Genomic DNA, 23,999 nt, shown 5'->3' on the forward strand with positions numbered 1-23,999 from the left:
CCTAATTAAGAACTGCTAAGAATGAACTTCGTATTTATCCAGAGGAGGGTCATTTAAGCAATCCTGTATGTTGCTCTAGTATCTTACCGACACAGAAATACAGTATTACAATACGAAGCTTCTTAAATAACAGATTTCAGCAATTGATGTTTTGGATTTTAATTGCCTGAAAATCTTTTTTATAGCACTAGAAGTAGAAATGCAAAGTTGATACTGTGATTGCCCCAAAAGAATAAAATGGCAATCACTTGTGAAGGAGAGGGAGTAGAGGTGTAGAGTGTTAAATGTGATGAAAGTATTTGTCGGATAATGTCAGAGATACAATTAGATTAGTAAGGCTTTCTTGCTTGGTGGGTGTATAGAATTTTTATTGTCTTTGTATAAAATACCAGACACATTCTAAGACTAGCCTCTAAAATAATGGAGGATGAATTTTGTTGATTTTAATTAAAATCCAGCAAGTTAATTTTTCAATAAATACATTTCTCTTGTCTGTGTTTTTTTTTTTTTTTTTTAATTGATCTCTGAGGGCGGGGGGTGCAGAGTGGGGAAACATGGGTTTGCTGTTCCACTTACTTAGCCATTCATTGGTTGCTTCTTGTATGTGCCCTGACCTGGGATTGAACCTGCAACCTGGGCATGTTGGGATGAGGCTCTAGCCAACTAAGCTACTTGGCCAGAGCTTTTTTTTTTTTAAAGGTTTTCTTTTTGAAGAAGCCAGTAAAGGAAAGAACAGGTCAATTAATGTTGGATCTTGAGAATAAAATTACGAAAATGAATTGACAAAAGTCAGAGTTCAGGGAGTGATTGTATCTACTAGGTTCTGTTAAGAGTTAATGGATATAGGTAGCTGAATCCCATGTGCCTTCTTAAAAAGAATCTTCAGTCTTGTTAATAAGGTGCTGTGTAGTCATGCTGGTCTGCTTCAGGCTCTGATTTGCATTAGTTAATTTCAAATTTCTTAGATTTTGCTTATAAAATACCCAAGAGATACAGATCTTCTTAGCTTTGTTTTGGGAGAACAGTGGAAAATTTTCTCCCTCCCTTCCACTTCCATGGTATATCAAAAACAACCATTAAGTTTAGAATAATTTGTGCCAGAGACATTGTAGATACTGTTTACTTGTATGACTAGAGGTCATAGCTATCAAAGATAATTTTGTGTTATTCTTTTGTATAAACAGGTCTTATTTAGAATAGATGTTAAATATCTTTTTCTTCAATAGCTGTTCGGTTTGGTCGTATTCCTAAGCGTGAAAAACAGAGGATGCTAATTGAAATGCAGAGTGCAATGAAGACCATGATGAACAGCCAGTTCAGTGGTCATTTGCAGAATGACACATTAGTAGAACATGAACAGACAGCCTTACCAGCCCAGGAACAGCTGCGACCCAAGCCCCAGCTGGAGCAAGAAAACATCAAAAGCTCTTCTCCTCCCTCTTCTGATTTTGCAAAGGAAGAAGTAATTGGCATGGTGACCAGAGCCCACAAGGATACCTTTATGTATAATCAAGAGCAGCGAGAAAACTCAGCAGAAACCATGCAGCCCCAGAGAGAACGGATTCCCAAGAACATGGAGCAATATAATTTAAATCATGACCATTGTGGCAATGGGCTTAGCAACCATTTCCCTTGTAGTGAGAGCCAGCAGAATCTCAATGGACAGTATAAAGGGAGGAACATAATGCATTACCCAAATGGGCATGCCATTTGTATTGCAAATGGACATTGTATGAACTTCTCCAATGCTTATACTCAAAGAGTATGTGATAGAGTTTCGATAGATGGATTTTCTCAGAATGAGAACAAGAATAGTTACCTGTGCAACAATGGAGGGAGAATGCATCTGGTATAGTGAAATCTCTTTTTTTTTGCTCACCTTGTATCAAGGAAAGCTTTGAAGGTTTTCTTTTATGCGGGGGTGTACCAACTTTAAGGGTGGGTCAGAAAACCTAAGAGATTTACAGAATCACTTTTGTGCAACATTTTAGGTCAAATACTTTTAATAAACATCATTTATTGTATGACCTAATTTCATACAGAGTTATGTACAAACGTGTGATTTGATTGATACTATGATTGGGACTGGGATTTTATGTAAAATGTGGATCATGAAAAATTGGTCCTTTAATTCTTAGAAATCCCTTTCAAAATTTAAGCATTCTGATTAATTAACTGCCTTACTAGCTTTGGGATTTTCTCTAAGGGCTGATCTTTAAGCTTGCCACAGTCAGTAATTCCTTGATTTCTCTGGAGTTTTCTGTAACCATTATAACCATTAAATCATTATGCAAAAGGGTTTTTGGATATACAACATAGATATTTTATTGTGTGAGAATTTAGGAATAGTTTAATTTAATAGGCTAGCTTCCAAGGATTTTTCTCAGACTTCATCCTAGGAGATGAGTTAATGTTATTCATATCATTCAAGTTTTTTTCCATCAAATACAACAGTCTACATGAAAGTACAGTGTTTATATTCAGCCAAAATTTCAGCAAAAGCATCAGTACTGCATCATTTCCAGTTTAAACTATGAGGTCCTTTGATAGTGCTTGGTATTTTCCACAGCCAGGTAATTAAAGCCTTTTTTTAATATTTTCAAAACAGTTGACTGTACCCCAATCCTTATGTTAGATTTTTTTGGTTACCTGCAAGTATTTGATCCCATGGATCGGAAAGGTGACCTTATATTTTATAAGACTTAGTGGCTGCCTTAAGGAGGGAAAAAATATGGTGATAGAATCATTTAATTCCTGAATCTCTTGGATTTAGTGGAAATATAAAGGCTGACTTTACCAAAAGGGTTTCAGTGCATGTTTCATAATCTTTTTAGTGTTTTTATGCCTTCTTTAAAAAAAAAAATTTATTTACTTATCTATAGAGAGAGAGGGGATGGGAAGGAGAAAGAGAGGGAGTGAAATATCAATGTGTGGTTGCCTCTCACGCATCCCCCACCGGGGACCTGGCCCACAACCCAGGCATGTGCCCTGACTGGGCTGGGAATCGAACTGGTGACCCTTTGGTTCATAGGTCGGCACTCAATCCACTGAGCTACACCAGCCATGGCTTTATGCCTTCTTTAGCTTCCTATTTTTCCTTCCCAATCCTCCTTTAGAAGGTGCACTTGTGTCTCCAGTCATTGTTTCCTAATTGACTAAGTGGAGGTCAGTGCTCACATCATTGTTTGTAAAATAAATGGTTAATGACCTTTTTAAAAAAGTGAGGTGTCACTATCTTTTCTTCTTTGAAATCACAACATTGTAATGTGCCCATTTAGGAAAAAGTGAGTTTTGACATATTAGCTAAATGTGGGCTTGGATTCTAGGCCTGTGACTTCTAGCTGTGTTTGGATAAGTCACTAAATGTCTTAGAATCTCAGTTCTCATCTAAGAAATGGTAATTGTAACATCCTCCATAACTCACTGGTAGGATTGAGTTGAGAATCAAGTAACTATGTGTGAATTTTTTTTAAGCCATAAAGCCTACATAAAGTGGCAGCAGTGTTGCAAAGTAAACCCTTAAACCTGTGCCACAGGTTTCTGAACTACCTTGTTACAGATCTCAGTTTTGCTTAGGCTGCCTCTTTCATGGTAACAAGTAGTTGCTATTTAAATTCGGTTCCTGTGAGGCTTCCTGTCATCTGGTGGAGTAGGGAAAGAGAAAGGGCTATCATCAGTAGCATCTAAGGGTTATTTTTACGTTGGTATTTCCAATGATTGAGATGCCACTTTTGAAATTTCTTTACCACTTCTCACTATTTAAGAGTTTTTCTGTTTTGTGCATACTAGGTGTGTCCAATGAGCAAGTCTCCTTATGTGGATCCTCATAAATCGGGGCATGAAATCTGGGAAGAATTTTCAATGAGCTTCACTCCAGCAGTGAAAGAAGTGGTGGAATTTGCAAAGCGTATTCCTGGATTCAGAGATCTCTCTCAGCATGACCAGGTCAATCTTTTAAAGGCTGGGACTTTTGAGGTAGGTTTTGTTAATCTTGAGTATGGGTACAGGACATGTAGTATTTTATTTTCATGCACATAGTTCTTCTTTTATAAATGAGCATTTATAGTCCAGAGGCTGAAACTACCAACAAAGGAATGGCCATCTCAGGATTTTGGGGAGGAGGCTAGGTACATGCAGAGTTATTTAGGACTTGAAACATAAATGCTCTGTATTCGCAGCATGCAAACTCCAGGTTCTAGTATTGGTTTTAATTTTTTTTTTTTTTTAATGTCCTCATCCAAGGACATGTCCATTGATTTTAGGGAAAGGGAGGAAGAGAGAGAGGGAAAGAAACATTGATGTGAGAGGGAAACATTGACCAGTTGTATGTACCCTGACTGAGGACTAAACACACAACCCAGGCATGTGCTCTGATCAGGAATCAAACCCACGACCTTTCAATTTACAGGATGATGCTCTAACCAATTGAGCTACACTGGCCAGGGCTAAGTTTTGCTTTAGGATGTGGACTTGGTGTGTTATGCAGAGTTGTGGACACTACTGAAAGCCTAGCCTGGACTTCACTGTATTCAGTGCAGAATATGAAGGCTAAATAGAATGTGGTTTTTGTCTTTTAGGTGATTGTAGAATATAGGTTGGGTCAAAAGTAAGTTTATAGTTGTGAGTATACAAAACAGAGTTTATTCTTGTGTTATTTTTCATATGAACAACTGTAAAACTACTTTTGCCCTACCATGTGTTTGGGGGATGTATAAAACATCTCTTACGTGGCAGCTCAGATTTTCTTGGCCTCACCTCACTCCAGAATCTATGGCTACTTTTACTTCTCCAGCTTCTCTTGCTGTGATGTCTTCTGTCAGGGCTTGGGGTAGCCATTGTTGTCGACTTTAGTAGGACACAAAGAGTGTACCTCTCCTGTGCTTAGTTAGACGCCTCTCCCCTGTCTGGCCCATGGCTTCCCTGTTGCTGCAGAGGTATGAGAAGCCTTAGGACTGGCTTGGAGCTCACTTATGCATTATTCTGAAATGCAGGCCAGTAGGTGGGAAGTTGGTGGGTGAAATCTTTGATCAGTGGGTATAGGGATCCATTTCTCTCTAATGGTCTCATAAGATTGAGCTGTTAGTTCTTGATAATAACTGATAGCCAGCTCAGTAAATATATTGCTAATATTTGCTCTCATTGCTTCCTGTATCATTTCCTTTTTCCTTACTCTTGTTTTTACACCTGCCAGTGTACACCCCACATAAACTTTTGCTTAGGCTGTATTTTCTGGGGCACCTGGACTAGAACAGAGATGAAGCCCTATTCAAGAATGAAATATCTATGGTGTAATTCAAAAGTAACACCTACAGGTGAGGATTTTCAGTTTAAAGGAAAACATTACACTTAAGATTTAAAGCCAGAAGGTGTGTCAATGATCAAGTTCAGTTCACTCATTTTTGAGGGTAGAATGTCCCAGAGAGGTGAAGAGACTTTTCCTGGATTACCAGTACATTCATAACAATCAGGGCTAGAATACAAACCCCTGACTCCATGACTTGGGTTCTTTTCACCTTGTGATTTGTCCTGGGACAGCTGTATTCTACGTAGCACCATCTTCATAGAAGGAGAACTTTCTTTTGGATTGTCTTGAGTATAACAAGTCCTTGCTTGGGAGCATTGCGAAGGGGATGGTGTTTGTTCAGTGTTTCGCTGATTATGCGAGAAATACGTGACAAATGTCACCATTTAGTATTGTGGAAGGGAGAGCTGTAGGTAAGCAATTTTCGACTAGTTTGGTTTGGATTTTGGTTATAACTTGGTGTGTAGCATACTTTTACTATAATAGTTTTCTTTGTATATTGTTTCATTGGGTTATGATTTCTTGAAGTGGTCTAATTAGAGTTCATCTCCTGCATTTGCCTTGGCTGCATTTGGTGTTTTGATGTTTCCAAGTATTAGTGCATTGAAATACTGCTCTTTACTTATGGCATAGAGAACATGAGATATACTTGGTAGCTTAAAGAGTTTTCTTAATACCTTTAGTCAAGGCCTGTTTTAGATTTCTTGGCAATACTGCCTGCTTTAATTTTGTATTTGCATTTCAGAATCTTTATTAATAGAGTTTCAGGGTATCATAGGACTTAAGTGTTTTGCCACTGGTGGCTAGAATTTTGTTGATCTTCGTGGAGTATTGATTGCTTTGGTAGAGAATTGGTCTTAAGGAAATGATTCTGGGTAAAAATAAACTCAGTTTTTCCTTTATACTCTCTTTTATATGTAAAATGTTTACTAACAGACTTGAGTACTGAGGTATTTCTTAGCATTGCTATTGAACTTCTGCAAATACATTTAAGTCTTTTTCTTTTTCCAGGTTTTAATGGTACGGTTTGCTTCATTATTTGATGCAAAGGAGCGTACTGTCACCTTTTTAAGTGGAAAGAAGTATAGCGTGGATGACTTACACTCAATGGGCGCTGGGGATCTGCTAAACTCTATGTTTGAGTTTAGTGAGAAGCTGAATGCCCTCCAGCTTAGTGATGAAGAGATGAGTTTGTTTACCGCAGTTGTCCTGGTATCTGCAGGTATGCGAGCTGGTTCAAAATTGTGCCACACCTAGAATGTAAGGACCAACTGGGGAGGAGATGGCAGTTAATAAGGTAGCAAGCTATATGGAGGAAAGAAGGCCTTAAAGAAGATGCTGAGCTATATCAATCTGTTATTTTTGCATAATGAATTTTTAAAAATCATAGCAGTAACAGTCAAAAGTACTATATAATGATAAAATGATGTTTAGGGCTGGGCCTCATATTTACCACTCTTAGTCTAGCTCTTGTTAGTGATTTTTTTATGACTCTAAATCATTATTTCTTTTTGGAACATCATATTTCTCCAGGTAGGTGGTTCTAATATGAATCTTAAGTTTTCATTAAAATAATGTGTACATTACTTGTTGAAAGTATCAGTATGGTTTGTTACAGCAGTTGGTGAATCTTTAGTTGTAGGCTTTCACCCAGCTTTGCCACTGAATTTTATGTGTAACTTCTGTGTAAGTAATTTTATCCTTTTGCCTCAGTTTTCTCATCCTGCACCAGGCAGGATTGCACGATGTGAGCCTAGTATGGGGTCAGGTACTGTTTGAATGAGTGACCGAGATTTTTGAGTCCTAACATTTAATGTTTATTTATGAGAGTCATTGATGATGTTTCTCAATGCCCTACCTTGCATTTATACTGCAGTTATTTCTGACCAAATTATTTCAATTTAGACAATAGCTACTAAAGTGGATATTAGTTTTCAGTAGCAAATTAGAAATTGAGGCAATACTTTCCTGGAGATAGGTAGGTACCAGCCACTTTTAGGTATCCCTGACTTTAATTTAAAACATTTGTTGAGAATTTTACACTGTTTTGATATGACTTACTTTAAGCTTCCCATTTGCTTTCAACTGTGTAAATGTGCTAGGCTCTGTGAAAGGGTAGGTTAGGGCCCTGGTTATTTGGCTAAACTGTAAATCAGTAACTCTTAGGAAGAGTAAGTTCTTTGTGTATCATAAAGGACCTGTACATCAGTGGTATAAATAAAGACTTAGGCCATTTGGTAGCATAATTTGTCTACCTTTTCTTCCATTTTTTAAAAAGATTTCATTTATTTTTTTGACAGGGGGAAGGGAGGGAGAAAGTGAAGGAGAGAAATGTCAGTGTGTGGTTGCCTCTTGTGCACCCCATACTGGGGACCTGGTGTGTAACCCAGGCATGTGCCCTGACTGGGAATTGAACCAGTGACCCTTTGGTTCTCAGGCCGGTCCTCAATCCACAGAGCCACACCAGCCAAGCTGACTACCTTTTCTGATCAGCTCTGCCTGCATAGCTAAAAATGCACTTCTGATATGGGAATAGTATGGAAGGAGTGGAAGGACTGTGTCAGGAAGGGATACCTGTTCTCTCAGTAACCTTATAATGCCTTTTATACTCTACCGTTTCACAGTCTCTTGATTAAATAATTAGTAATGGTTCGAGTGGACGTAAGATTAATAAATCTATTACTGTGAAACTAAAGGTAATCTATATTTGTTAATTTCTTTATCTGATGAGTATGCCCTATGTGGTAGGTGCTCAGGGGATGACAGAACCAGTGTTGAGACACAGATTTGCTCTCAAAGTATTTATATTCTATTTGAAGACAGAACTGACACAAAAAGCTTTATGTACTAAATTGTGTGGTTTGAGGTAAATAGGAGTTACAGGAAGGAAAATTAAGTCATGTGAGAAGGCTTTGTAGGAAAGATGGAGGCGGAACTGGAATTTGAAGGATGGTTTATTAGGTTTTCCCACGAAGAAAAAATGATGGAACAGTGTGGGAAAACATGAAGTAGGGCAGGGGAAAAGGTCCAATGCCTAATGCGCATGTCAAGGAGGAGGAGTACACAAGGCTTACAAGTTAAGGGAGTACCTGGTTATGGGATGACTGATGAGAACTAAGCAGAGAAGTTTTCACTAAATGGGACAGCTGAAAATCAGTGTAACTTCTTACGCAGAGGAATGATCAGGCCTGAACAAAGTGATGCTTTTTCTGTACTGGTATCCTGGGTGGATTAGACAGGTGAGTCTTTAGAGCTGGAGAGTCAGGTAGAGAGTCTGTTGAAATAACTTTAGGCATGAGGCAGTGGAATGAACACTTCTGAAACAGGTTGTGTCAGAGGAGGTGGAGGGAGGGACTCTGTGCCAGAGATATTGCAGAGGAAGAATGAAGGCAGGGCGTGAAATGGAGCTCTGTGTATGCTAGGAACTGTGCTACGACCTTCATTTGTATTTTCCACCAGGAACATGACTTTTATTTTGTTTTAATTTCCTTTTGATTTGTTTCCTGACTGTAAGAATAGTATGGGTTCTTTGAAAAAGGAGAAAATATTAAGATGAAAATAAGAATAATGATAATAATCACCACCAAAAAGGTAACTGTTAACATTAGGGTCTCCTGCTATCCATTCACCTATCCATCTGTTAATCCATTTGCCTATTTACTGATACATAGTATGTAAAAAATGTTTGACATACTAAGTGGAAAATTATAAAAGAATAAATACATTTTTATTTGTTATGTTTATACATGAAGATATACAAGAAATATATATACGTGCACAACTCTATGCATTTAAAAATAATGTTTTTACTTAAACATATCTTAGTGCTCATGTCAGGTTGAAATCTTTACCATGTAAAAAAGGCTGTTGTTATTTTTCAAGCAGTATCTAGGCAGGAAAATAAAGTTCAAGAACTACAGAAGAATCTTAAATGAAAATTCTCTTCTTCCCTCTGCAACTCTCAGCCTTTTCTTCCAAGAACTAGATTTCTAACCATCTTTCATTGTGATTGTTTTGATGGTTGCCCATCCAACTCTAAATACTGTGCTTATACATCTTTTTATTTAGTAGGTAGAACTGATAAAGTTCCTTCTCATTTTTCCCTCTCAATTTTTATGTTTTATTTTTCAGTTACTGTATTGGTTTTATTTATAATTTTACATGCTTACATAAAAAAATAAGATTTTATTTATTTATTTTTAGAGAGAGGGAGAGAAACATTAATCCATTGCTCCCCCAACCGGGGACCTGGCTGGCAACCCAGGCATATGCCTGACCAGGAATCGAACCAGTGACCTTTTGGCCTGCAGGTCCATGATCAATCCATGGAGCCACACCACCCAGGGCTATGTGCTTACATTTTTTGATCCTTCACTTTAAAATAATCTCTCGGTTAACTTAGATAGAATCTTCTCATTATGTAGGGAGACAGTGCCCTCCTTCCTCCATATTTGCTAAATAATGTTTATTGTTAAGAATCAAAACATTTGCATTCTGTTCTATAGCTGTGAACATTTTTCATGCTTTATAAATTGATTCTAAGAATTGACAAGTAAAAAATCAGCATTTATAACATAATTATGTAAATAGTGTTCACACAGTGGGGTTGAAATGGTGGACAAGACCATGTAAATCTCTGCTCTCATCCTACATGTACCTCCTGCGATGGGAATGTTCCAGGTGTCAGATAACAAATGTGTTATTCATTTATATTTTCTATTTATTGCTTAGAATTAAGCAATATTATAGTTTCTTTATATTTAAAGTAGCTTTTTGTTTTTCTTGGAATCTACAGTTGCTTTCTGGTTTTTGTTTTGGTTGTCAGAAGAAATGCTTTTTAATTTTTAGATTGCATTATATAACTTTATGTATTTATCCTCACCTGAGGCCATGCTTATTGATCTTAGAGAGTGGAGTGGGAGGGGGAGAGAGGGAGAGAGACATCGATGTGAGGGTGAAATATTGATGGGTTGCCTCTCGCAGGTGCCCCAACCAGGGACCTAACCCACAACCTAGGCATGTGCCCTGACAGGCAGTCTAACTGGTGACTTTTTCAGTCTTACAGGATGACACTTCAACTAACTGAGCCATACTGGCCAGGGCCATTATTTAACATTATTTAACTGGTGTGAGCTAGGGTATGTTATCTTAGGTTATACAGGCCAGGAATTTGAGGAACAGAGGGGTTAAATAATTTACCCAAGGTCATATGTTTCAGACTTTGCTGAGCAAGCAGTTGAAGTCCTATTAGTCTAGCTTCAAAGTCCTTCCATTATACTACTTGTTATCAGACTAGCTCTAGCTGCTAAGGGAGAAATCTCAAGTGTATTTTCCTGTGAGGCTGGAAGAATATTGATACCATGGAGAGTAGGGGAATTGTACCTGGGCATATTAGGTGAATTATTTTTCAGATTGTGTGAAATAGAAGCAGTCACTTCCAGTTGATGATCAGGGGCATGTAGGTGTGAGACCAAGGCTCATGTAGATACGGATTTTAGTTGTCCTCACAGAGGTTTCTCTTGAAGGAATTTAACTTCCATTCTGTAGGAAGTGAATATGCATTAAGAGGAGATTTGGTGAGGAGTACAGGCTCCGGAGAGGGGTGATGAGCCAGCTCAGGAAGTAGAAGATAGATGTATCAGAGTTCAATTGTATAGTGTAGTATGTAGTGCATTACTTTGGCAGGGGTGTGCGACCTGTGGCCCACGGGCCTCATGCAGCCCAGGATGGCTCTGAATGCAGCCCAACACAAAATCGTGAGTTTACTTAAAACATTATGAGATTTTTTGTTTTCATTAGTTTGGGTGTTTAATGTGTGGCCCAAGACAACTCTTCGTCTTCCTGTGTGGCCCAGAGATGCCAAAAGGTTGGACACCCCTGAAGATGAATTTCCACTTCAGCCTGTATATTCTATTGTTACAATTTCTAGAGGTCTGCTGTTTTACGATCTAGCTAGATTTGCATTTAGGTTCTGTGGACTTGAAATCATGAAACCATGGTTTTAGAAATTGAGGTTTTCTGAACTGTACAGAGAAGGGTAGGACATCCAAACACAAAATATTTACCAGAAGACCAACCACTTACTGTACTCAGATATCCTCCATTTACTGTATGCTTCTTTCTTTGCCCATTGAGATTATTTTGCCTGTGGGGATCACTGTTGTTCTCTCCCAGTTGTTGGTATTATAAATTACTGATGATAAGATGCAAAAACAGTTTCTTTTTTCTGCCAAAATAGGAGCTCTCTAAAGGAATTTTAGTTATGTTCATTGCTAATTCCTTAGCACCTGTCACAGTAACTACCTATAGTCAGTAAGTATTTGGTAAATGAATTGATAAATTGCAAGGATGTTAAAACAATTGAATATCAAAGACAGGGGAGACTCTTAGAATTATTATTGAAAGTTTTAATTGATTTTGCAGAGATGACCCTTATGGCTGTATGGCCAAAGTCAAATGTCAAGAGAAAGGTCTTTTGTTTGTCTAACAATTTTATGTGAAAAAGTATGACCCCTTCCCCAAACCAATAGTCAAAGTTCATGTTTCTCTTCTCATAGAATTACCATATAGTTCAAATAAGTAGTCACCATTCAATTTGTTTCTTTTTCTGTAAGAATTAGCACATAGTTCTGATAATAATCCAAATTTATTAAAGGTAACATAAGCCTGTCTTAATCATTTTTTCTGTATTTAGAGTTAATCAAACTTTCCCCCCCTTTATTATTAAATTTTAGTTCTTGTTTCTAAATGTTTGTATTGCAAGTGGCCTTTTTAAGCTACCTGTTACAACAGACAACTTCCTTAATCTTCTTATAAAAAATGAAAAAAGGGTGTAAATGGCCAGAGAATTTTGCTTCCTTGGAGGAGTCTTTTTCTGATGAGTTACAGCTCCCTATACTGGGAGCCATTGAATATTTCTTTCATCCTACTGCCTCCTATTGTAAAGGGAAGAAATAGTCCTCGCTGATGAAAAAAGTCAGTGGACAAACAACTTTGGCTAATTAAGATACTTTATTTATTGGTTTGTTAAACCACTTACTTAGTAACATTTGTGCGATGAGCTTAATAAGCACAGTATACTAAGTGAAAGTAAATGCAGGTTAATATAACTAGGTATTAAAGTTGCATAGTATGTTACCTATCTATTGCTGTATAGCAAATCACCCTAAAACTCAATGGCTTAAAAATGTATACATTTATTTCCCACAGTTTCTGAGGGTTAGGGATATGGGTGTGGCTTAGAAGTGTGCCTCTGGCTTGAGGTTTCTTAAAAGGTTGTAGCCAAGCTGTGGGCAGGGCTGTGGTCTCATCATATGAGGGCTCTGTAAGGAAGGGTCTGCTTCCAGGCTTATTCACATGGCTGCTGGCAGGATTCAGTTTCTTGTAAGTTGTTGGACTAAAGTGCCTCAGTTTTTTGCTGGCTATTGGCTGGAGACCACCCTCAGTTTCTCAGCATGTGAACCACTCCGTCACGCAGCTCACAACATGGCATCTGGCTTTGTGAGTGCGTGAGATGGAAGCTGCAGTTGTTTTGATAGTCTAATACTTTGTTCATTAGTGGGGAGTCAGGAAGTCTAGCCCACTCCAGGGAAGAAGGATGTACAAGGACAGGATACCAGGATGAGGGGATAATTGGAGGCTATTTTGGAGGCTGCCTGCCATACATGGTAGCATACAAGTGTGGATATATTCCATATGAGCTAAAAACGTATTTTTAAATTACACTATTTATTTTATTTTGCCAATTAGAAGCTATTGAAAGGAGCAGATGATACCTAATTTTAAAAATCTCTAGTTTTTTTGGTGAGCAAAAATACTTAAGCACTAAAGAATTTTGATTTATCAAGTGTACTGTGTGTATATATCTTTATAATATAATAAATAGCTATAAAAATTGGCCATTGAAAGTTTAAAAACTTCGTCAATCATCTTTTGCCTGTGTTCCAATGTATAAAACCTTGTTTTGAATTCATTAATGAGATTGATGAGCAAGAATTATATTTAATGTTAATAATATATCCTCTCCTTCCTGTCTCTATTCCTTACTCTTCATTAGATCGATCTGGAATAGAAAACGTCAACTCTGTGGAGGCTTTGCAGGAAACCCTCATCCGTGCACTAAGGACCTTAATAATGAAAAACCATCCAAACGAGGCCTCTATTTTTACAAAACTTCTTCTAAAGTTGCCAGATCTTCGATCTTTAAACAACATGCACTCTGAGGAGCTCTTGGCCTTTAAAGTTCACCCCTAAGGCCTTTGTTTATTTAAACATGAACTGAATCATGCTAACTGTACATTTTGTGCTAAAATGCTTATTTATATGTGTATACAGTATGTGGAGATAGAAAAGACCTGTAAGACAATACAAGATTGTAGGCTCTCTCTGTAGTTATGCAGTAGCTGTTTGGATTGAGATTTTTTTCAGCCATGATTAGACGTTGACTGCATTTCCCTGATAGACCAATCAGCTGTGTTGCACTTAAACTGGAGAAGTTACACTGAATTACAGTTACACTGAATGTTAGACTTTTTCATCTGCCAAAACCAAAAACCATTTTGATCTCCCTGTGGTATAAATGTAACAAGTATATGAGGACTTAAAAATTAACCCTTTGTGGTAGAAGTTCTATTTTATGATGGAAAATCAAGTTTTTACCACAAGACTATTTGATCTGGTAATTGGAGACTATGTAGGGTAGGAGATTTCCCTGTCTGTATTGACTCTGCCACTGTTAAAGTGTATGGTTCTGCACAGAGTAGTTGGTTCTGGAAAATGAGAAGTGATAGTGTTCCCAATGCCCCACCTCACAGAGATTAAAAAAAAATGTCTATAAAGCATATTTACCTCTTGGGAGATAGGCACTGTGTAAATAAGGTAAAGTTTTTGTTATTATAATAATTCAGTATAATAATCTTTTCTGATTTGTAAGCATTTCTGAAAAATCATTTCACAGTTCACATCAATCTATTATTCAGGGTTCTTGCCTATGTGTGGGGTATCATCCTGGCACACACGTATTCAAAGTTTATGGGTACATTAAATACATAGTATGTGTACATAATATGTATGTGAATATAGCTATACATAAATATATTTCTTCACAATATTTTAAACTGTGAAGAACTTTATCATACAGTAAACTTAAAACAAGGGTGTCGAAGACCCAGATTAGGTGCATTTTACCTGTTGATGACATAACCATTGCTTTAAATGTTTAGACAGTAGAATATTGAAATTTATGCTCTATTTTTGTTTAAGCAACACTTAATGTACAAGTGCAACAGGCAGTTGAGTCGAGATTTCAAAAAATATGTATTTTAGAGTTCATCTTTGGTAAAACTTTTGGTTCAAGGTACTAGTTTAAAAATTATTCAGAATCTTACCTTGAGCTAAAAAAGTTTACATTGCTACCCCTTACACACATGCTCCAGCTTGATGATACATGTTTTGGTTCCTTCTGGAGAACCAGTCAATGCTTAAGAAAATCATTTAGTATGTTGGTGTGCGTGCGTGCATGTGTGTGTGCAAGCGTGTTATGAGTCCACTTTTCCCCTCTAAATAACACTACAGGGATTTTGTCAAATTAGATTTACTGTGTAATGTGGTAGATTACTTCATGTGTGACCTGCAGGTTTAGAAGTGGTATAGTCAAAAACATTTCATTCACATTTCTAACATTGTGCTTATTAAGTAGATACGATTAACCTCTGTTTGTGGCAGTAGGAGAAATAGCCAAAGTTGAGGATTTTATGTATGTTTTTCTGTTTCCCTAGAAAATAAAAAATTAATTGTTTTTTTGGGGGGCGATGAGGATTGCCTTCTACAGAATCTTTGGATTATATAAATTTGCAAAAATGAAAAGAGCCCACTCTATTTGACTCAGCCTGTTTAATGACACGTGAGCAGAATGCCTTATTTTGTAATCTTGTTTAACTGGTTGCTATGGGGACTTGAATTCCTGTGGCACTAGTTAAGTAAGTTAAAAATAAAGTTAAACCCTCTCATTATTAAAGAGGAAAGGTGATGGTGATGTCTGTAATTCAATATAAACCATAATTGTGACTTACCTTAAATAGGTATAACTTTTATGGGATATACAGTATAGTTTTTGTGAATTCTTCACATGATAGCATTATCTTTTTATATTTTTTTTTTTCCTAAGACAAATGCATAGTTTTCTTCTATGGGGGATAGAAACAGCTTTTTGAAGTAATACTGAAAACCTCAAAGATCATCTTGATTCTTAATTTTTGCCTTTTGCATAAGCGTCTTTATAACTTGTATCTTTAAAACAATTACTATGTCTTTAGAAATGTGTAACCGGAACTATGTTAGTATTGCTTATAAAACCTTAGTTAGGTTCAATATATACATGTATACATCTATGTATAGGTATATAGATTTGCATTTTGTCTTGTAAAATTTTATTTGAATAAATTCCTGTAGGTAATGGGAAACAAAAATAATAGTTAATGTGCCACTCATTGCATTTCTATATTTGAAAATAGCCCAACGTGGAAACTTCCAATTCTAAAATTAAACCAGCAGCCTATTACAAGCACATTCTTTGATTGGGTCATTGGTTATAAACTTACTAAATGCAGAGAAGACAACCAGTTCTAGGAAACTTCTGAGTCGGTGGGACACTGTTGATTAATTAGTAATGTACTGTATGAATTAAGTGATGCTTTAACTCTGATTTTACATTTTAAAGTTAAAAATGGGCATTATGTCAGCAAACTTAAGGGCATTATGTCAACAAGTTAAAACTTTTTCTGTGCTTTTAATGTGTCTCTATGCGATCTGAGAAGAGGATTCAGGCCTTTAGGGAGAAGTAGCTGAGGGAAAGGGGTAACATCTTGTAAAGAAGCTTTTCCTTATGGCAATGGTTCAATTACAGATTGAAAAATTAGAAGGAAATTTCAGTGGATTAAGTGTATAGCTTTCATATCTACATTTCAAATTACCATTGTAACTTGATATGATTTATTTTATGTAAACATTGCAAAGCAAGGTGTAGAAGCTCAGCTAGATTTATTACTGTGCACGAGAGTAAATACCTATCTCAGTTATACTTTTTCTTTTCCAATATAAAGTTTGCTGAATGTACAAGAAGAGTTTATCACTTAGGATATAGGTTTTTTTTAGGGGTTGGGGGGATGGGCTCTGTCAGGAAATGACCTATAAACGAAGATTATCTTGATTTGGTCCTAAACAAAACTTGAAGCTATTCTTAAACTAACATGGAAAAATAAAATGGCTATTGTTTTAAAAAATGATAGAAATACATTGTTGACAAGATGTGAATTGTTTATTTTCTACAAACTGTTACTGATGAGGACATGGATAATATCTTCATGTTTCTGAGAAGTAATCTGTACATGGGGGGAGGGGATAATAAATATTATTTCTAACCAAGTGTGGTTTTTGGTATCCTTCTATCTCGACGTTTTTGTAAGACCATTTATAATTTACATTAGTACTTTGCCTGAACATAGCAGGATCTCTTTTTTAAAAAATTTATTGTTGATACTATTACAGATGTCCCCATTCCTGCTCTCCGCTGTGCTCACCTCCATCCAGCTTCAGCCCTCCTTCCCTCTGGCTGTCACCACATCGGTATCTGTGTCTGTGTGTCATGCATGTATGTTCTTTGGCGCTGTAGTTCTTCCCTCCCTTTCCCCTCTGACAGCTGTCATTCTGTTCCATGCATCCACCCCTCTGTTTCTAGATTCCACGTGTAAGGGAGATCATCTGGTATTTGTCTTTCTCTGACTGGCTTATTTCATTTAGCTTGATAATCTCCAGGTCCATCCATGCTGGTGCAGAAGGTAAGAGGTCCTCCTTTTTTATGGCTGTGTATGTAGTATTCCATGGTATAAATGTACCACAGCTTTTTAATTCACTCATTTGCTGATGAGCCCTTGGGCTGCTTTCAGATCTTTTTTTTTTTTTTTTGATATATTTATTGATTATGCTATTACAGTTGTCCCATTTCCTCCCCTTCACTCAACTCCATCCTGTCCACCCCCTCCCTTCCACATTCCCCCTCTATAGTTCATGTCCATGGGTCATACTTATAAGTTCTTTGGCTTCTACATTTCCTATACTATTCTTACCCTCCCCCTGTCTATTTTCCACCTATCATTTATGCTATTTATTCTCTGTACCTTTCCCCCCTCTCTCCCCCTCCCAATCCCCTATTGATAACCCTCCATGTGATCTCCATTTCTGTGGTTCTGTTTCTGTTCTAGTTGTTTGCTTAGTTTTCTTTTGTTTTGGTTTTAGGTGTGGTCATTAATAACTGAGTTTGCTGTCATTTTTACTATTCATATTTTTTATCTTTTTCTTAGGTAACTCCCTTTAACATTTCATATAATAAGGGCTTGGTGATGATGAACTCCTTTAATTTGACCTTATCTGAGAAGCACTTTATCTTCCCTTCCATTCTAAATGATAGCTTTGCTGGATACAGTAATCTTGGATGTAGGCCCTTGCCTTTCATGACTTGGAATACTTGCCAGTCCCCTCTTGCCTGTAAGGTCTCTTTTGAGAAATCAGCTGACACTCTTATGGGAACTCCTTTGTAGGTAACTGTGTCCTTTTGTCTTGCTGCTTCTAAGATTCTCTCCTGTTTCATCTTGGGTAATGTAATGATGATGTGCCTTGGTGTGTTCCTCCTTGGGTCCAACTTCTTTGGGACTCTCTGAGCTTCCTGGACTTCCTGGAAGTCTGTTTCCTTTGCCAGACTGGGGAAGTTCTCCTTCATTATTTGTTCAAATAAGTTTTCAATTTTTTGTTCTTCCTCTTCTCCTTCTGGCACCCCTATAATTGGGATGTTGGAACGTTTCAAGATGTCCTGGAGGTTCCTAAGCCTCTCCTCATTTTTCCGAATTCTTGTTTCTTCATTCTTTTCTGGTTGGATGTTTCTTTCTTCCTTCTGGTCCACACCGTTGATTTGAGTCCCAGTTTCCTTCGCATCACTATTGGTTCCCTGTACATTTTCCTTTGTTTCTCTTAGCATAGGCTTCATTTTTTCATCTAGTTTTTGAACAAATTCAACCAATTCTGTGAGCGTCTTAATAACCAGTGTTTTGAACTGTAAATCTGATAGGTTGGCTATCTCTTCCTTGCTTAGTTGTATTTTTTCTGGAGCTTTGAAGTGTTCTGTCATTTGGGCCATTTTTTTTTTTTTTTGTCTTGGCGCGTCTGTTACTTTAAGGGGTGGAGCCTTAGGTGTTCACTGGGGCGGGGTAATGCTGGTCTCTGCGCTGTGACGCTGTACGTGGGGGAGGGGCCGAGAGAGGGAGCAATGGCGCCCACCCCACTCTCCATCGGATTTCAGCCACTCCCTCCTCTACTCACAATCAAATTGGGCCCCTCTGGTGCTGGTTCCCGAGTGGGTGGATGGCTTGTGCACACTCTAGGCTCCTGTGGGTCTCTCCAACGACCTGTCCTGTGAGGCTGGGAGTCTCTCCTGCTGCCGCCCCAACCCCCACGGGTGTTTTCAATCAGAGGTTTGAAGCTTTATTTCCCGGAGCTGGAGCCCTGGGTTGCGTGGTCTGCTTTGCTCCCCACCGTTTGTCCCGGTTTATCTGTGCGCGAATGTGGGGCCGCGGGGTGCTACCCGCTGCTCTGCCTGCCCCGTTCTCCACCACTCTGAGTCCGGCCCTCTCGGTTTATCTGCGAGAATGTGGGGCCGCCAGGTCTGTTAGTGCTCGGACTGCCTGCCCCGTTTGTCCCACACTCTGCCAGTCTCGGTCCCACCACGGCCACGCAAGTCTTCTCTGCCCCGGTGCCCGTCTCCGCCCCTCCTACCGGTCTGGATGAATGTTTCTTTTTTATCTACTTGGTGTTGGACTTCCTTGCCGTTTGATTTTCTGTCAGTTCTGGTTGTGCGAGGAGGCGCAGTGTGTCTACCTATGCCGCCATCTTGGTTCTCTGCTTCCAGATCTTGACTGTTGTAAATAATGGTTAGAGCAGCATCTCTTATGTAAATCTCTGATTTAGCATATAGGGGACTGTCTGTATGCAGAGCTTTTTTTAAAAAGATGGTTTTAGAGTTTGTTTAGAGATTCCAGCAAGGATTGTTGCTCTTTTCTACAATGCCAATGGATAGTGGCTCACTGTATATGATAAGGTAGTCTTTCTGGGGAGGAGTTTCTGGTGAGAGAGGAAGGGGGTACTTGATCTAGTCAAGAATCATCCTTGGCCACAAAAGCGATAAGATGCCTCAGCAAGACCCCTTGTGCTGCCCCCTTCCCTTTCCCAGTGGCTGTGGCCGTGGCGAAGTAAAGGCAGTTACTTAAACTCACATTCCCTGGTTTTGTTTCCCAGACCAGTAATACTTATCACTTTTCTGTAGATACTAGTTGACGTTAGGTGGGAGAAAAGGGCTTCTTGATTAAATAAATTTGGAAATGCTAGGATAAACAAGATTACTGAGGTGTCTTTATGTCAGTCCTGTTCTCTAATGTGCGAATGTGTGATGTGAATCCTTGCAGGAAGTGTTAGTGGGATGCAGTTTTTCTCAAACTTCCTCCACCAAGTAGCTCCCCTCCCCCATGCTGGCCTTCCCTTTTTTCTGTGCTGAGCTCTTCTTGGGGCTCCTTGGATAGGGTGTTTCCAGGACAAAAACCCTTGTAAGCCACATTGGATGTTTATCATATTCTGTGGATTATTGTATACATTTATGTTGTATTTTGTCCCCTTTTATGCACAGTGTAATAGGAAACGAGGTCTAAATAAAAGTGTGGTTGACAGAAAAAAAAATAGGTTAAATTTCTTCTGAATTTTGGAAATCCTGCATGTGAGTAGAGACAGCCAATTCACGGATCTGGTTTTAGTTTTTACGCTCAGTTGGGCCTGTTAAAATTTGTGACATTACTTTTCTTAATTGTTAGTCTGTCTAAAAGTTCAGTGACAACTGTGCCCTGGGCACTAACTAGTAGCCATGTGAACGTTGCTCTTCATAATGTGAAAGGTGGTTGCCCTGGGGCGATTTTTCAGATACCAGAGTACCAATCACTTAGAGCAACACTCTGGACTGAATGGGTGTAGTAGCCATAAGGGTGGTCTGGGAGGAAGCTCAGAACCTCTCCAGAATGCTTGCTTTATTTTTTAAAAATGTTTTTTTAAAGATTTTATTTATTTATTTTTAGAGGGAAGGGAGGAAGAGAGGGAGAGAAATATTGATGTGTGAGAGATATATTGATTGGCTCTCACTCGCCCCCAACTGGGGACCTGCCTGCAACCCAAGGCATGTGCCCTGAGTGGCATCCTGTGACGTTTCGGTTCACAGGCCAGCGCTTGATCCAATGAGCCACGCCGACCAGGTTTCTTTAGGACACTTTCCCCACATAACTCTGTGAGGTGCTCACGTGGTTAACCTAATCGCACATCCTGATGAGCATTCTTCACCCATTGCCCAGAAGGAGAGAGAGCAAAAACCCATTCATAGGATTTTTGCCACCATCACCTCTTTCACTTGTCACTTTTCTCTTGCATTTGAACCTTGGAGTTGCTGTCCTACCGTTTGGTGGCGGTGGGGGCGGCTTGCATTAGGATGATCTGATCTGATGTTTGACGTGAACACAAAGTACCAGATGCTCATGTTGACTCCTGGCAAATGTGATGGGGAAAATACAGCAGTTTTTGGTAAAGTCCTTTTAGTAATGGTTTAATTCTTTCATTTCGAGAGAATCTTTTAATACAATGTATGCTGCTCCCCATGCTCTGAAAATGAGCATTTCCACTATATTTTAATGTAAATAAGATTAGTGTTTTAAAAAAGACTCAAATACCAAATACCCAAGGTGAATGTGGTGTTCCTAAATTTTTTCCCTTCATTTTCTTACTGATGTCCGTAAAATTGAATATGGTCTTCTAAGATCTAGAAGTTACCTTTTGTCCTCTTCTATTTTTCTTTCCTATTGTTTCAGTTTTCTCTGAACTCTTCTCATCCTTAACCCTAGCAGTTTGCCCTCCCTGTTGTTTTGTTACTGTACTTGTAAATTTTCATCTCTTTCCCCCATTTGACAGCCAATCCATTTCCTGATCAGGTTCTTCAGTTAAATGCAAGTAGGGTAGTTTCCAAAGTAGAGAAAGCTACTACACTTTCATTTTCTCTTGATCATCTTTTTGCTTCTTACAATGGCTGCTCTTTTTCTAAGGTAATTTATCTGACAAGATTTTTGAGGAATAGACTGTTAGTTATTCATTACTTATACTTACCGAACTTCTGTGTCTCAGGATTTAAAAAAAGTGCAGAATGAGGGTCCATGAAAACCCAGGGTGCTCACCCAGTGTTGTGGAAGTTGTGTGGACACGGAATGCGTGGCCACCAGATACAGCATGCCATGTGACAGCCGTCCTGGCGGGGTGGGGGGAGCTGGGGCTGGAGCCTGCCCATGAGGCTCCTGTGGTCTGGTGGTTACATTTCCAGGAATTTAGGGAGCTGGTTGCTAGAAACATAGCCCTTACTAAAAATGAAAATATCTAAGCCTACAATAATTATATTTGTGAAGGTAAAACTCACCACTTCCTAATTATTTTACATTTTACCATTACTTAGGCTTTTGAGGTTCACTATCTTTATTTTTGTGTGTATGGTGGAAATGCTTTCTAATGGCGTGTTCCTGCACATCTCTTCCCAACTCCCATGGTGGGATCGTTTATACCACGGGAAGTGCTGTCAGTCAGGGCTTAAGTCATTCTTTTGTTGATGGTCTCTTCTTGAAGTGATAGAGAAAATGTTAATTATACAGATTAAACTTAAAAAGTGTCTCATGTCTGTCACCGTTAAACATTGCTAATAGCATAGGAAATTGAAAAAAAATAGTCCAGTAGTATTTGAAAACTAGTACCTGATTCAGCAAAGAAGTTGCTCACATCATTCATAAACAACTCATTCTGAGTTTTTTTAAATTTCTTTTTTTTTTAAGATTATTTATCTATTTTTAGAGAGGGGAAGGGAGGGAGAACGAGAGGGAGAGAAACATCAATTTGTGGTTGCCTCTCATAAGTGCCCCCTACGGGAACCTGGCCGGCAACCCAGGCATGTGCCTTGACTGGGAATGAAACCAGTGACCCTTTGGTTTACAGCCCGTGCTCAATCCACTGAGCTATGCCAGCCAGGACCTGACATAGTTTTTATTGTTTCATTTTTGTCTTATTAATATACTTAAAATTTCAGTTAACATGCATGTCAGAACTGTACTTGTTTGTCAATTGCAACTTTGGCAAAAATAAAAGAAATGGATCCTGTGAGAATTAATTGGTTATATGGAATTTATAGCAAAGAGTATTACTTATTTTACAAATTGTGTGCTATATATCCTTTCAGTAAAAATAGTAAACACACACACGTACCTTTGCCTTCGCAGAGAGTTAGTTGTTTACCAGCATAGCGCTATTACTAAACCCCAAGAGGTAATTAGGTTTTCTGGATAAAGGCAACCAAGGCTCAGAGAGCTGCAGTAGCTTACATGAGGTCACATAGCTACTGAGTGGAGAGTTGGACTACAAAACCCAGACGTTTGGGCCCCATAGTCTGCTCTCAGCTGTTGGGCATGATGGAGGGGCACTGGGCTTGGGGTCTTCTGGGCAGAGTGGTTTTCAGTAAATCTAATACGGGATTGTTTGTGTGGGAATGTGTAAAGGGGAAGCTCTTAGTCAAGGATTCAATACATAATAGGAGTTTAATGTTATTCCCCCAGCCCCTAAATAAAATTTTCTCTCATCTGTCAAAAGAACAAACTACTTACAGTGATTGCAAGACAAAATGAGATGAGTTAAAAAACACTTTTCACACAGGGAAGCCCTGTACAGATACGAGGTAATTGTACTAATTTAGGAAATGCCCTAAGTAGGAGAAAGGGGGAGTCCTAGCCGGGGAGTGAGGTGGGAAGCAGCACAGGGCCCTCTCTCCCTGCCTCAGCCTCTGAGGCTTGGGGTCTCCCAAACGCCTGGGGCTGAAGAGAAGAGACCAGTTACTGTGACGTGAGGGGGTGGTTCCTTTCTCAGCTGGACACTGCACTGAGTTAAAACTGACTCTGTGATTGACCTCAACCTTCAGATACTGCTGATTTCCAGTAACCTCAGGAAAATCTAATCAAGTAACAAAAGATGACCAAGTCCATGGCCCATTACCAGTGTCTCAAACAAGAATACGAGGAAGGTCCTCTGTGTTCGAGTCACGCTATCACTGTCCAAGGTGCACACCCATAACAAAGGGCAGAAATCATCGGCATGATGCTTCACAGTAAAAATAACGTAAGTACTCTGAAAGGGAAGGAAAGGGTTTGTGTCTTTGAGGTTTGAATATTCTCAACATTTACTGAGGACGGGGGATATCTTTTTAGTTGTGATTCTGCTTTTCAATGATCTTGAGAAGGTTCCTTCACCTTCCTGGGTTCAGTTCCCCTCTGCAAAGGGAAGGGATCCAACTGTGTGCCCCTCAGCATCCCTTCCAGGGCTCACAGTTGTGACAGGATTACATGTGAACAATGCAGTTGAAAAAAGTATAGTGTTGGGGCTGGCGGGGGATGGCAGAAACATGGTTCCTCCAGCCAAAGGCTGACACATCACCCTTGCCTTAACCTGGTGTGACACTGCACACAGCTGGCTTGCTGTCCACGGTCCTGGTGCTGTGATTCCCTGCCCCTTTGTCCCTGCCTCTGTGCTCCAGGCTTGT

At 38.9% G+C, this 23,999-nt stretch overlaps 1 protein-coding gene across 2 annotated transcripts in view; it reads left to right on the forward strand.

Moving 5' to 3' along the window:
• Positions 1 to 23,999, forward strand: part of NR1D2 (nuclear receptor subfamily 1 group D member 2) — a 47,465-nt gene that overhangs the window by 15,244 nt on the left and 8,222 nt on the right. Inside the window, exons 5-8 of one of the 2 annotated variants that reach the window (XR_008427565.1) lie at positions 1,227 to 1,849; positions 3,790 to 3,975; positions 6,314 to 6,524; positions 23,382 to 23,578. Coding sequence is in view for 1 of the 2 variants with exons in the window: in XM_053930438.1 (XP_053786413.1) it covers positions 1,227 to 1,849; positions 3,790 to 3,975; positions 6,314 to 6,524; positions 13,359 to 13,555 (1,217 nt within the window). In the remaining variant the exon portion in view is untranslated. Of the gene's footprint in view, positions 1 to 1,226; positions 1,850 to 3,789; positions 3,976 to 6,313; positions 6,525 to 13,358; positions 16,724 to 23,381; positions 23,579 to 23,999 lie in introns of those variants that run through there. The other variant, XM_053930438.1, reaches the window with a different exon arrangement.

Source organism: Desmodus rotundus, chromosome 8 (genome assembly GCF_022682495.2).
Source record: "Desmodus rotundus isolate HL8 chromosome 8, HLdesRot8A.1, whole genome shotgun sequence".
Taxonomy (NCBI): domain Eukaryota; kingdom Metazoa; phylum Chordata; class Mammalia; order Chiroptera; family Phyllostomidae; genus Desmodus; species Desmodus rotundus.